Raw genomic sequence first — 14218 nt, 5'->3', positions numbered from 1 at the left:
AAAGAGAAGGAATAAGAAGGAGAAGAGGGGAAGAGTAAGAAGAAGGACAAGAAGAAGAAAAAGGAGGAGGAGGAGGAGGAAAAGAAGAAGACACTAAGGAAAGAGAGTAATAGATATTTGTAAGGTTCCTACTACTTGCCTAACCCTCACTTATTCATCTATTCATTTATCAGTTACTAAGCTGGGTCATTTTCTGGGCACAGACCATGAGATAGAGTGAGACCTATCCATGAGCAACTATGACAGAGTGGCAAGTGCTGCAATGGGGGACACACATCCCATCTCTGGGAAGCAGTGGAAGGTAGGAAGTGTCAGGGAAATTTGAATCAAATGTTGAATAAGTAGGAGTTGGCTGGATAAAAGAGATGGATTAGGAGGTCAACTTGGGCCAAGGGAAAAGCAGATATAAATATTAGTTTCCTGTTGCTGCTGTAATAACAAATTACTATAAACTTAATGGCTTCAAACGACACAGATTTATCCTCTTACAGTCTGAAAGTCAGAGGTCTGAAATTCATTTCAGTGGGCTAAAGTCAAGGTGTCTGCAATTCTGTTTTTGTTTTTTTTTTTTTCCTGTAGGCTTTGAGAAGAGAATCTGTTTTCTGCCTTTTCGGCTTCTAGCAGCTTCTATCTGCCTATATACCTTGGCTCATGGACCACTCACTGCCCTATCCTCAAAGCACATCACCCCAATCTCTGCTTTCACCATCCAGCATCTTCTGTGACACCTCCTCCCTCTTTCTTATCAGAACCATTTTTTATAAGATCAGGCCTCCAGATAATCTGGGACAATCTTCCCATCTCAAGACTCTTAATTTTTATCACATCTGTAAAAGTTCCTTTTGCCATATAAGGTAATACTCTCAGGTTCTGGGGAGGGCATATTATTTCACAATCTTCAAAATGCCCTTTAATGTAAATTTAGTTATCCCCAGATTGAAGATGAGGAATCTGAGGCTCATGGACGTTAAATGATTTGCCTTTAGACCTAGATGGAGACATGGGTAAACACTGTAAAAGTAGACTGAAAAAGACAGATACATGCTTATTGTTAATAAGTTATCTATAAAGCATACAAAAGAATACAAAGAAAAATACAATAAATCATTCAATCATACCACCCAGAAATGATTGGTGTTATATTTAGTAAGCATATTACATGTATAAAGAATCATTGAGAAAGACAAGAAGAGAGAGACAGGTGCAGAGAGAGATCCAGACAAGTTAAAAAATATCTAGGAATAGGGCTATTCTTATAGTCCTAACAGGACATTCTACAGAGGCTATTTTTATTAAACCAAAAGTAGAAAGTGTACTTTTACTTGAATTTAATAGAGGAAAAGAAACTGAAGATGAAAGAATAACTGAATCTAAGCTAAGTATTACTTCACCTCAAAAAACAGTCATTCCTCTTGAGTTTAGAAAAATGATTTTGATTAAGAGGTTGGAGGAGGATTTTTATTATGATGTTTCAAATTTATATACTATTAATTGACTCTGAACTATAAAAGAAAATGTGATCAGTACTCTGCCCTCCTTTCCACCCCTCTCTACTCCCGATTATGTTGCCAACGTTGTTTTTACTCTATCGGGATTTATAATATTTACATTCTGTTCTGCAACTAAAATTCCCACAGTTTAATCTTAACCAAAATGGAATTAATGTCACCACCAGTGCTATTACCATGCATCTCTCGTCCTCAGCTCCTGGTTTTGATTAATTTTTTGGCTGACTGGATTTTGTCATGGATAGTTTTTTCTTTTTCTTTTCTTTTTGTACTATTATCTTTTTATTTTTATTTTTTGTGGAAATGGAGATGGATCCCAGGGCTTTGCACATGCTAGGCAAGGGCTGTACCACTGAGTTATATGACCACCCAGACCTTTATATTTTCATTTCAAGACAGGGTCTCACTAAGTTGCCTAGGCTGGCCTTGAACTTCTAGTCCTCCTGCCTCAGCCTCCCAGGTAGCTGGGATCATAGGCATGCAAGATATTGCTTCATTATCTTAGTGTTGATCAAATGTTACCTTGGAGAAATTTGACAGTAGATTGAGTTTCCTCCCATTATAAGTGACTTATTTTTCTGCCTAGGTGCCTGAAGTATTCTTACTTTATCCTCAAATTTTGGTAACTAAATCAATGTGTCTTAAGGTCAGTTATCCTATATGAATTTTTCTGGTATTTGGTGTGTGTCTTTTCAAGCTGACTATTCAGTTCTTCCTTCATTCTAGGGAATTTCTCCAGTATTTCACCTTAACAGCTTTTTTTTTTTTATATTTTTGAAACCTCCACTTTAGGGCTGCTGATAGTTATACTATAGTAGCTTGTCTTCATCCTATTACCTTCTAATTGCTTTAATATCTTTATTTTTCCCCACTACATTTACCCTCAATATCTTTAACCTTTCCTACACATTATTTTGATTTTTAGACATATCTATTCTGCTTTGCTGTTTCTAGTTTGTTATATCTGTAATATTATTTGGGGCCTCTATTATTTCCCCCGAGTTCTCTAATCTCTGCGTCCATCTCATTCTGTTGTTTTGTCACCTTGTCCTTGGGTTCTTTGGACTATTGATTTCATACTATTAATAAGACCTTCTTCGACAGGAAGGACTTGCTAGAAATCTGCTTTTATTCCTTCAGTTGTATTTTCTTCTAGATTGGGTTCTTTCTTTTGCTGGCTCCCTTCCTTCTCTCCCTCCCTTCCTACCCTAGCTTTTCCTTCCTGCTTGCCTGTATTTTGGCAATGGTCTTTGTGCCTAAAGGCCATGCCATTTCCGTTCTTTTCTTTCTTCTTCTTCTTCTTCTTCTTTTTTTTTTTTTTTTGTCTTTTTTGGTACTGGAGATTGAATGCAGGGGCGCTCTACTACTGAGCTATATCCCCAGCCCCCCATTTTTTATTTTTTAGACTTTTTCCCCCAGCACTTTTTTTAAAAATATTTTTTATTTTGAGATAGGGTCTCACTAAGTTGTCCAGGTTGGCAATGAACTTGCTAACCTCCTGCCTCAGCCTCTTGAGTAGCTGGGATTACAGGTGTGCCACTGTGCCTAGCTTTCTTTCCTCTTTTATCTGTCATGGTTTATGCTTAGCAAACCTTTGTTGAGTCTCCTTGGAAGATAACTATTGAGTTCTTTATTTATTTCTTTTATTTATTTATTTCCTTTTTCCCCTTCCTTCCTTCCTTCCTTTCTTTTTTTGGTTGTTGTTGTTCTAGAAATTGGACCCAGGGTTTTATGCATGCTAGACAAGCATTCTGCCAACTAAGCTATACCCCCAGTGTGGCTGTTGCTTTCAAAACACACCACAATCCCAAAGCCAGAGGATAACTTGACTGGGGCTCCTGCTGACCTTGAGTATTATCCCTTCTCTGAGACTATGTCAGATGTCTTGTTCCACCTGGGAAGTGAAGCATATTCCATTCCTATAGGCCTGTCCCTTCCCTACAACCTCAAGCCCATTCCCTGAAGGATGCCAAGTGCTTGCCTTTGCTGAGGTCTTCTGGATGAACATGGTGGCTTCTGTGCAAAAATAAAAAAAAAATTCCAAAATGTTTCTAAGCCTTACTAGTCACCTCCATCCACTTCTCTCAGATTCTACAAGTTACTAGTGAGAATTCTTTTTTTATTATTATTATTTTTAATTTTTAATTTTGTTTATCTATCTTTATGTGGCGCTAAGGATCGAACCCAGTGCCTCACACATGCTAGGCAAGAGCTCTGCCACTGAGCTACAACCCCAGCCCCTAGTGAGAATTCTTATTGTCTTACCCTTTCTCAGTGCTACTTTTTGGAATAATTATGCCACTCACTTATTGTACCAGAATCTTCTGTTATTTTCTTTAGCTATCATATTTAAAGGAATTTGGTTTGTTGCAGCATTTTTGTTTTGGTTTTTGTTCATTTTATTAGTGGAGTGGGGTGGAAAGTTCTGTGACAGCTTCACTTTTTTTGTCCTATCCTAGAAGTGTCCCTAACCTTGTTTTATCTATAATTCTTCCCTGAGACTCCCCTCCTCTGGGCAAGACTCTGGCAGCCCCAGTCCCCAGCACTTTCATGTCCTGGCGATGAGACAAGGCCCCCCAGAACTAAACCTTAGTATATAGTGGGTGTTTAGTCCATGGTAGAGAGGAGATGAGCAGGGAGTATCATGGAAGCCATGTCAAAGGGACCTCAGATGCTTCACAGGGGCATCCTGAGTAGAAGCGCATCATGAACCAACGTGTGGAAGTAGGAGTACAGCAACAATTATTAAGGAGCAGGGAGAACCCAGATGAAGCAGTAGAGAAGTGAGAGATGTCAGGCAGAAAGAAGTCCACAGGCAGGTACAGAAGCTGCCCTCTGTGTGACTAGAGCACTTAGCTCTTATGTCTGGAATCTCAGGGAAACTTCTAGAGGGCAGGGAAGTCTGATTCTATCTCTCCTCCCATCCTCACCCTTTCTCAGTGAACCTTCTTTGAATCCTCTACTCCCACTGCCTCCTTGTGCTGGTGAATTCCATCAGGTTCCTACTGTGTTCCCCACAGCTACAGGGAAGGCTTTGGCCTTGGCCACACCAGGCATTGTCTATTAAAAGCCTTTCAAAGACATAAAAACTGTGCACAGTTACACACCCTCTCCATGATTTGCACACAGGGCACATGCTATTGTGGACACCCTCTGTATACAGTCCCACCCGTCTGGCTCTCTCTCTGGGGCCATTTCTTCTGAATTGCCTGAAAACTTGCTCTGCCCCCTGGTGGTCACTCCCCAAGCCGCTGCCCTTCTAGAAGGACTCTATCTACCTCCTTGGCCTGGTCCCTGCCCAAACTTCAGGCCCAGAACAGCCTCTCCCTTCAAAATGACCTGCCAGACTAGGCCCCTCAAATATCCTCCAGAAAGATTGCCCACTCAGGCCTGTGTAGTCAACAAAGCCTTCTCAGACAGGGTGACCAACTGTCCCAGCTTACCTGAGGTGAAAGGGTTTCCCAAGAATTGAGATCTTCAGTGCTAAAACTGGGAAAGTTCCAGGCAAACTAGTACCAGGTGGAGATCCTATTCCTTAGACACATGTTCCTTCAGATATGTTTTCCTTCAGACTAAACCCACCAGATCTACCTCCTCAGACTGACCCTTTCAAACAAGAGCTCTTCAGAAGTATGTCCCAGACCAGCTTCCCTCAGACTGATCCTGATACACAGGCCTCTCACACTCCCCTTCAGATTAGCCTTCCTCATTATCAGAGTGGTATGATCAAATAAGGTCCTTCCCACCCCACTCCTTAGATCTCCTTTCTCTCTCCTCCTCTAAAGAAAGGTAAGAGTGGGAGGGTTCATGCCCCAATTCTTCCTGTTCCTAGGGCTTTAGCCTTGCATTCCCAGACAGGTGGCACCTTCTGAGGGTCCCAAGGCTCTGGGCTATGGGCAGAATGGACACATGAGCCTCCGGACATAAAGACATTCAGGTTCAACATGCATAGTTGGGATTTGGAGCCATGTATTCTGTTCTTCCCACGTGAGAATGAACTTTCTCAGTGTCCTGACCTATAGAGGTACTCAGCTTCCCTGCTCTGGGGAGTTCTCAGGGCCAGACACTTCCCAGGAAGGGGTCCTGCCTAGTGGTTCCCTCTTTCATAGGTGGCTGCCAAGATGCAGATGTGGGATTTCTGTGCTGATAGCCACCAGCCTGGAAGCAGGAATGAAGGGCGGGCAGCTGGCCGAGAGGGGGCAGCAGAATCCAGGACAGGCCCTGGCTCAGGCCAAAGAGGAGCAGCGGCCACAGGCTGGGGTCTGACCAGGGTGGGAACACACAGAGGGAGGCCAAGAATTTAATGAATGATAGAGGTTGGGGGAAGAGATGGAGATGGTTATGGGGTTATGGAGACAGAGAAAGATCCAGAGACAGAGATGAGGTTGGAAATACCTGTGGAAACTGAAACAGATGGGGGTGTGGTGGGTGGGGAGAAGGTGACAGAGACTGGAAAGATACAAAGATGCAGACAGAGAAACAAAGAGGGAGAGACGAGATGAGACAAAAGAGAGACATATCGAGAGACAGGGATGAGTGACATACAAAGATAGGGACCAAGACAAAGGTATATTCAGAGAGAGAAATGGGACAAAAAGAGACAAATATAGAAATGGAAACAGGTTCAGCAAGAAGAGAGAGATACAGAGGGGTCTAGAGTGGTAAGAAGGGAACAGAGCTATGCTGGGCAGAGATCCGGTGGCCAGGGGCTCACAGAACAAGATGTAGAGGGGCGTCCCCAGCCCCAGTGTACCTTTTGGGGGAGCAAATAGAACTAGTGCACTGGAAAGCTGGGCCACTGAGCTACTTTGCACATTGGCTCTGGGAGCCAACCTTCCCATCCCCTTACCCCTCAGTAGTGTTTTAATTCTCTGGGTTCTGTTTTAGCTCCAAGAACTGATGTCTATACTTCTCCCCAGCTCCCCAGAACAATCGTAGGAAAGGGATGTGAAGGACAGTACTCAAGGGAGGCAGCAGCAGACAGCAGCCAAGACCCTCCAAGGCGAACAGCCTTTGTGAGGTTGAGGGGCCAGGACTTGCAAGGAGGGATAATCACAGAGGCAAGGACACTGCCCTTCCAGCCACCTGGGGCTGGGGACAGGACTGGGTCTCTCTTAGCACTGGGTGCAGGGAAATACCCCTGTCTCCCCTCCATCGGCCTCCAAGTCTCCAGCAGGCCCCCTCCCCTCCTTCTGCCCCCTCTTCTCCAGGCCCCACGTAATTGCTTTCCCATGTTGCTAATGGAGGCCAGATTGCTGGTGCCCAAGCCCTGGGTGGGCGGTGGGTAAGTCAGGGCTGACCAAGACTCTCAAGGTAAGATGGCAGCACAGGCCAGAGACCCTCTGACTTCAACCCAGCTACCCCAAGGATAGAAGAGGACGGAGTTCTAACACATCCCAGGAATGCAATGTACTTGGCAAGAGAGTTGGCAACCCCTTGCTCTCTCTACCCCTGCTGGATCTGGAGTGCTGATTCCAGCCTGAACCACCTCACAGGAGCCCAAATGGGCAGAACTGGGGATTAGGGCAGTGGCAGATACGCAGCCTCTTTTCAGGATATCCATCCTGGGAGCCTCTTCCTGTGAACCAAGAGAAATGCACTCCCACAGCTGGAGCTGTTCAGCTTGAAAAGCCACAGGCCTCCCTGTCACCAGGCCTTTGCTTCCCACAGGCCCACCTGGAACATCTTCTCTCCTCTGGCCTGGAGGAGAGCCAGCCACCTTCACTCTGCAGCCCTTCACCTGGGCCACACTCAGGGTGGGTGCCTTATCCAGGCCTGAGTTATCAGTTCTAGGCACTGTACATACCCCTCCTGAGGCATGGGCCCAGGTGGGCCTAGTAAGACCAGCGAGGAGTGTCCACTTTCTGAGCCTGGTATGAGGAGAAGGGTTTGATTTGGGTGGCTATGGGGATTGTATTGGCATCAGGGGATTAGTGGAGGTATGGTGCCCAGCAACTGCTATAGGGCGTGTGCACCAGAGTGGACGTGTCTGTGTACAGATCAGTGTGTATGTGGCTTTGACTCTACCTCACTTTTCCTTTCAGGCACCCAGAGCAAAGCTAAGTCTGGCTCTTCAGGCTTGGGCTCTGGCCTCCCCTTCACCCTACTCCCAGGTCAGAGGGTCTGTCAACCTGGTCCCAGCCTGGGGCATTCTCAGCTAAAGGAGTAGGGTGAGGGAGGAGTTGGACCCGAGCAAGCCTGGGGCAACTGGAGAGACCTTGGACCCCAGGGTATGGAGCTGAACTAATGACTGGCCACAGTGTAAACCAAATCCCTGCCCTTCTCCAGCTCCACACTGAGTCCTAACTGTAATTTAACTCTGGAGGTCAACCCTGTACTCCATGATTCCAGACCTGCAGCGCAGGTCCAATGCCTAGTCATGCTCCAAGCAGCTTCCTCCTCCAGGCATCCTCCCTGCCCAGCCAGGCCCAGAACACTGCTCTGAGCCCTTGTGGCCTGGCTGAGCTCTAGGCCTGACCTGCTGGCCCCCTGCACTTTCTCTTGGATGGCAGGATGATGCACACACACATGCGCCAAGGATGAGGCCTGCTTCCTCACCTTCCATCACTGCTTGGGCGCTTCTGGAAGGCAGCTATGAAGATGTCCTTTGATGACCTCAGTAACCTTTAGGACTGACTGGATATTCCCATGTGGAACCAGCCCCCACCAGGACCCCTCATTTTCCACAAATTTGCCCTTTTGGCTATATACCTCAGGGAAGCTCAAATCCTCAAGAGAACACTATTCCCAGGTACATCTGCCTGAAAACTGAACCGTCTTTCCCCATCTTCCCCAACCGTGGCTCTTTCCACCTCCAGGACTGCAAATGGAGGGGTTCTTAGAAGAGCAGTACCCTCCCAAAGTGGCTCTGTTCCAAGGACTCATGAAATGGTGACGTTTAATGAGAACCCCCCCACCCCTCCCACCCCTGTATATACATCTATAAAAAATTCAAATACAGCAAGTTACCATTGAGTCAGACTAGAAGGGACTGACAGGGCATTAAATACTGTGGGGTAGGACAAGGTCAGGGGAGGGTCATACAAAACAGGGCAGAGGTGGGGATACTGAAAAGTGTGGGCACTGGGGGGAGGGGGATGGCTGGGCCCCCCCAGCGTCAGGAGCTTATAATCTGATGGTGGCAACAGAGACCCTGGGACAGACAGGAGGCTGGGGCAGGAGGAGGAATTGTGAATGTGAAGGGCTCCCCTCAGGCCCCCCAAGGGCTCCTGGGAGTCGCTGGCGTTGGAGGGTCCAGCCCGAGGAGGCAGGTGAGGGGAGGGTCTTTGGTGGGTGGGTTAGCTGCATGGTCCTCCTCCCCTGAAGGTGGGAGGAGGGCCAGCTTGGTGTGGCGGGGCTAAGGGATGGCAGGCCCGGGCCTGCCGGGGTCTCTACAAATTGTTTCTGAAGAGAATGCAAAAGGTCCTCCTGCCCGTGTGCAAAATAGAAACCGGGGTCTGCAGGCTCAGCTCCGGCCTCCTGCTCCTCTGCAGTGCTCTGGCATGTCCTCATGGGATGCCGGGCTCTGGGGAGACAGGGCAGGGGGCTGTGAGGGATGAGGCTGGGGTAGGAGGGGGTCCCCTCAGGCTTCCCTCTCCCACCCAGTCTCACTCAACCTACCAGATCAGGAGACTGTTGGCAGTGGCGGCAGCGGCAGCCAGGGCCAGAGTGACAGGGATACTGATCAAGAAGGGTACTGAGGGTCCTCCGCCGCTGCCCAGCTCCCCAGGGTCACAGATCTTCGTGGTGGGCGGGGGTGCCAGTGAGCTGGTAGTGCTGGTCGTGGTCTCTGGGGAGCATGGGGGAAACTCAGGGCAGAGCCAGGGCTGGGGTCTCACCCAGATCTGCTTCTTACATCAAACTGGTGCTGCCTCCCCGATACGATGGCTCCTGGCTTGTCTCTCAAAGGTCCTTGCCCACTAGGCAGATCCTGCTAAGGCTCATAGATGACCCTTCCACCCAATAATCACTAGCAAGGATGTCTAGAGAACAAGGACCAGGAACACAGGGATTGGACAGACAGGAGTGTGGTAGCCACAGAGTGTGTATAGACCCTTGGAGCTGAGGCTCCCGGTCCTGGGAGGAGTTGGAGGGAGGATAGAGCCAGGCCACAGAACAGGCCAGCCGACAGCACAGATGCAGGGACAGAGGGCAGGCTCACCCGGGGCCTGGGCCTCGGTGGTGAGGTGTCGTGGTTCCTCAGTCCAGGGGGTGGCATGAGCAGCCACGCTCCAGTCGCTCCATGTCCCAATCTCATTGTCCTTGGCTGCCACCTGGATAATGTACTCCTTCCCAGCGTAGGCATCTGTGATGGTATGTGCTGTGCCATCAGACAGCTCCACCTGCAGCCAGATCATGGGATGAGGGTTAAGGACACCTCTGGGGGTCAGGAGAGTGAGGCACCCCCTACAGAAAGGGAGGACACTTGGGAAGAAGGGAGTGAAGACAACCTTGAGAGATGGAGGGCTTCTTTGAGAAGGAGGACACTGAGAATATTCCTGCAAGAGAATGAAGCTATCTCAGAGAGCCCAGGGATGGAAGTCATTCCTGCAGGAGAGTAACTAAACCTTGAGGGAAGCTAGAACTCCTGGGGACAACGACAACGCTGCTCAATGGCTATGATGCTGCTGTTGTCCCACCGTCTCACAACCCCCAGCCCAAGTCCTGACCTCAGTCCCAGCTGGGAGGTGACAGGAATAATGGAGCCAGAGGTTCTCCCACCAAGCAGCAGTAGGAGAGGGTCATAGACACTGACACTGGAGCCAGTCTGAGTTCATGTCTTGACTCTATCTCTTACTAGATAGGTGACCAAGTACCTTAGCTTTCATGGGTTTGATGTCTTCATCTGTTGGTGACAAAATCTCTCTCTTAGGGTTATAATGAAGACTACACCATGTGGAAAGCACCAAATATATTTCAGCTGGCACTGTCACCATGACTTCTAGTTCAGAGCCTAGGTTCCCCGGTGCCCAGTGCACCTACCAGCCCAGTCCCAGCTGGGCTTTCCCAGCAGGAAGACCTCAGGATGGCTGTCTGAGGCATCCTGTCTGAGGCAGAAAGGGGTGGGAGAGCCCCTCTGGTGGCAGGACAGCTGCTTGGTTTTCTCCTGGAGGCATCGCTTCCCCACCCCCCACTGGCTGGCCCCATCCTGCTGGTCTCCCCCCAACCCTCCAGCCTGGCCTGGTCTGCCTGTCCGGCGCCCCTCCCAGGCCCAGGCTGGGCTCTGGTTCATCTCAGCGGCACCCGCTGCCTCATTAAGCCGCCTCGTAAACAGGGGCAGCCGGCAGGGGCGGAGGAGGGGGCCGCTCTGGGCAATGTCTGGCTTCAGGGCTCTTTTGGTCCCTGTTCTAATCTTTCCCCAAGAAAATTGGGGTCTAGGCTACCTGACCTGACAGGCTGGGAGTACATGCATGCAAGTAGGTATGTGTGTGTGTGTGTGTATGTGTGTGTGTATATATATATATGTATGTATTTATGTGTGTGCATTCAGGCCAAGTGGAGTAAGAAGCCCCTCCAATTCCTGCTGAGCCTGTGGTACCCAGTGGGAGGCCAGGGTCAAGGTCAGGGACATATTGAGAGACACTGGGCATATTGAGAGCCCTGGAAGATGAGTGGGGCCCCAAAGACTCTCCTTTCCTAGAGCTAGAATCCCAGTTCCCATCTTTGCCACCCCTGCTCTGCAAAGATCCCCTCTGTCTGAGTAGCCCCAACTCCCTCAGCCCTTTTTCCCTCCTGCCAGACCCACAGACTTCCACATTCATCTTTCCCCAATGACAAAAGATAGATCCAAGGGGAACAGATAAAATTACCACTTCATTAGTGGGCTCATGGCACCATACTTCTAGGAATATGGCCCAGGAACCCAATGATGTCCTGGCAGCCACATCTTCTAGGCCTGAACCCTTCATGCTAGGTGGTCACTGAACCTTAATCAACTCCCTTAAGAGAAAGGCTCCTCAACTGACAGGAATTCCATAGTCACAGGCATCCACCTTGCTTTAGAGTCCTTCATCTGGTCAGCTGCAGCAGATGTCCAACATGCCCCCAGGCCTTCTAGCTGAGTTAGGACCAAAGCAGGTGATGCAAGGAACTCAAGCCAGGTCCTCATGCCTCTCCCTTGTCCATGCTGAGAGTGTCCCTGCCAGATATTCTGATGCCTATTCTTTTGCAATTCCTGGTCTGTATTTTCCTCCTGAAAATCCAAGGGATATTTTTTCTCTGCTCTCCATTCCATACCCCCTCCCCACCATACACCTGCCTCTAAGATCAAGGATTAGAGAGAGTAGATTCTGTTCAGAGTGAAACTCAAGTTGAAAAGAGTCATAAATCTAACCAACCCCAATGCCTACGAGAGCTAGGATGTGTGCTATTGGCCACATGTGTTCCCATCATGAAGCCTCCACACCTTCTTCTGTCCACATTAGAGTGGCGGCTGATTCTGCCCATGGTATAGGTCAGTGTATGGGCTTTGCATGTTAGTTCTATGCATGTCTGGAAGCATGGATCCTGCTGAGAGGCACGTGTGTGCATACGTGTTCTCGTGTGTGTGGTGGGCAGCATGCCAGGTCCACTGCAAGGCGTGTGCGCCGCGACACGCGGGGCTGCTGCCTGTAGCTCGTTAGCGGGGGAGGGGGGCTTGTGAAACTAGACCCTGGTTATTAGCAATGCATTAGGCGCGGGCAGCTGGCCAGGCGGGAGGGACTCCGGACTCTGTCAGGGAACACATGAGCGTGTGAGCAGCCTTTGTGGGGGCCAGGCCCGCAACCTGGACAGGCACCCAGGAATCAAATTACGTACTTTAAAGGCCAGTCAGGAGAGGGGTATAAGGAGATGGAGATGGAGCCTGGTGGATATAAGAGGGATTCAGGCTGACCCCAAGAGCAGCCTGGATTGCCCTATAGAGCACTCTCCTATCTCCAATCTTAGCCCACAGACCTCAAGAATCATGGAGTACCCACAGCCCAGTGGACTCTGGGCTCTCAACATGAGAGCACCCCCAAGGGGTGCCCCCAAACCTTGGTTGCTTCCCAGAGCTCTCCATTATAGCTTGATTAGTATCCAGACCACAGCCTGACCACATAGTGTACCTTGTCCACTGCATGGTTCCCAGCCTAAGCCACCAATTGACCTATAACCTTAAGCTGACCTCTAAGCTAGATCTGACTTAGAAGCCCTGATGGTTGTCATAGCCTAACCTCATTCCCTGAACCAAATCTGACCACAGTGCCTATCTGACACTAACCACTAGAGCCCATCTATGAATCTTTGAGGACAAAGACCACTGTGCCCCTTGGACCACTGGGTCCAGCACAGGCCCAGAGCCTGAACCAGAGTATAAAGAGAGATACCTGGTCAGGGCTGACAGCCAGAGGTAAGACGAAAGTCTCCCTTTTAGCACTGCTCTCCACTACCCCAGGGAACCCAAAGACAGATGTGTTCCCAACAGCTCTAATGCAGTTCACTGGAAACCCCTGAGGTCACCTCCCTCAATCCCCCTCAATCCCATCCATTCTCCCAGGCCCACTTTGTCCCTTTTCCCCCTGGAAATCCTCTCTGACTGCTATCAGGACCCATGTTGGAGCTGCTACCACCTGCTTCTCAAGTCAGACAGCTCTAATTCAGGCACCCAGGATCTGGGCAGGGCAGGACACTCACATGCTGCCACTGGTCCAGGATGAGGGGCCGGTAGCGCAAAAAGAACTTCAGAGGAAAGGACTCAGGGTCAGGCCAAGTCGAGGGGGTCTGCCACGTCACCTCCAGCCGACGAGGGTTGCTAGGCACTGGCCGGGCTACCACATTTTCTGGAGGGTCAGGCTTCACTGTTCAGGAGACATAGCTTTGTTAGTGCCTTGATCTCTAGGAACTATGCCACTATGTCAACCCCAGCCAACGTGTCAACCTCCTCTACTACCTACCTTATCATCATCATGGGGTCACCATCCCTCCTTTCTGTTGTCAGTTCTGGCAATCACCATTAACAACCATCTCATTACTTCTACCTCTTACATCCCCATCATCACCACTGACTGTACTATAGGCAGGGTCACCAGTTCTTGCTATCAGCATCCCAAATTTCATCCCATCATCTCAACCCTATCCTCATGCTAACCATCTTTCTAGTACTGAAGCCTACATGATGGATCAGCCATGCCAATGTGACACGCCCCCCCCACCTGGGTCAGTGTGATGCCAGTGCCTCATACACTCCCCTAGGCCTAGTTTTCCCTGAGACATGGCCTCCCCTGGATGAAAACTGGGTTTGAAGCTGCTCTGTAGGTCAAGGTTAAAAGATAGTCCACATGCCTAGGTTAGAAGTGGGTTGGAGATCTGATGGGAGCATCTAAGGGTTCAGCTCATGGAGAAATAGTCTGGTTGGGGATCGAGTCATGGGATGTGGGTGGGGAAGACAGGAGCATGCAGGGCGTCTGGTGGAGATAGAGCACAGTAAGACACAGTCTGCCTGGAATGGGGCAGGGACCAGCAGAGGTTCTGGCTGGATGGGGTAGGAGACCGCCTGGAATTGGGCAGGGGCAGGCAGAGGGTCTGGCTTGGATGGGGGGTCGGGGAGAGGGCGATATCTGTCCCAGTCCTGTCTCCTGTTCTGACACCTCATTCATCACAGGCCGTAAGGAAGCCATTAGCATGGTGGGGTGGGGGAGGATGGAGGCTGCAGCTGTGCAAGGGTCTGGCCCCGCCTGCCCCCCCCCCCC

At 49.5% G+C, this 14218-nt stretch overlaps 1 protein-coding gene across 6 annotated transcripts in view; it reads right to left on the bottom strand.

Annotated features, from left to right (window-relative positions):
* The window catches only part of Cntfr (ciliary neurotrophic factor receptor), a 52473-nt gene that overhangs the window by 7340 nt on the left and 30915 nt on the right, over positions 1–14218 (bottom strand). For 4 of the 6 annotated variants that reach the window (XM_048783478.1, XM_048783477.1, XM_048783480.1 and 1 more), the window contains 3 exons: positions 13164–13327; positions 9670–9850; positions 9129–9297 (listed from right to left, as the gene is read on the bottom strand). In XM_048783478.1, coding sequence (XP_048639435.1) covers positions 9129–9297; positions 9670–9850; positions 13164–13327 — 514 coding nt within the window. Of the gene's footprint in view, positions 1–8388; positions 9034–9128; positions 9298–9669; positions 9851–13163; positions 13328–14218 lie in introns of those variants that run through there. The other 2 variants (XM_015492412.2, XM_048783481.1) reach the window with 1 other exon arrangement.

This window comes from Marmota marmota, unplaced genomic scaffold (genome assembly GCF_001458135.2).
Source record: "Marmota marmota marmota unplaced genomic scaffold, marMar, whole genome shotgun sequence".
In the NCBI taxonomy this organism is placed as follows: domain Eukaryota; kingdom Metazoa; phylum Chordata; class Mammalia; order Rodentia; family Sciuridae; genus Marmota; species Marmota marmota.
This window is presented reverse-complemented; position numbering and strand designations above follow the sequence as displayed.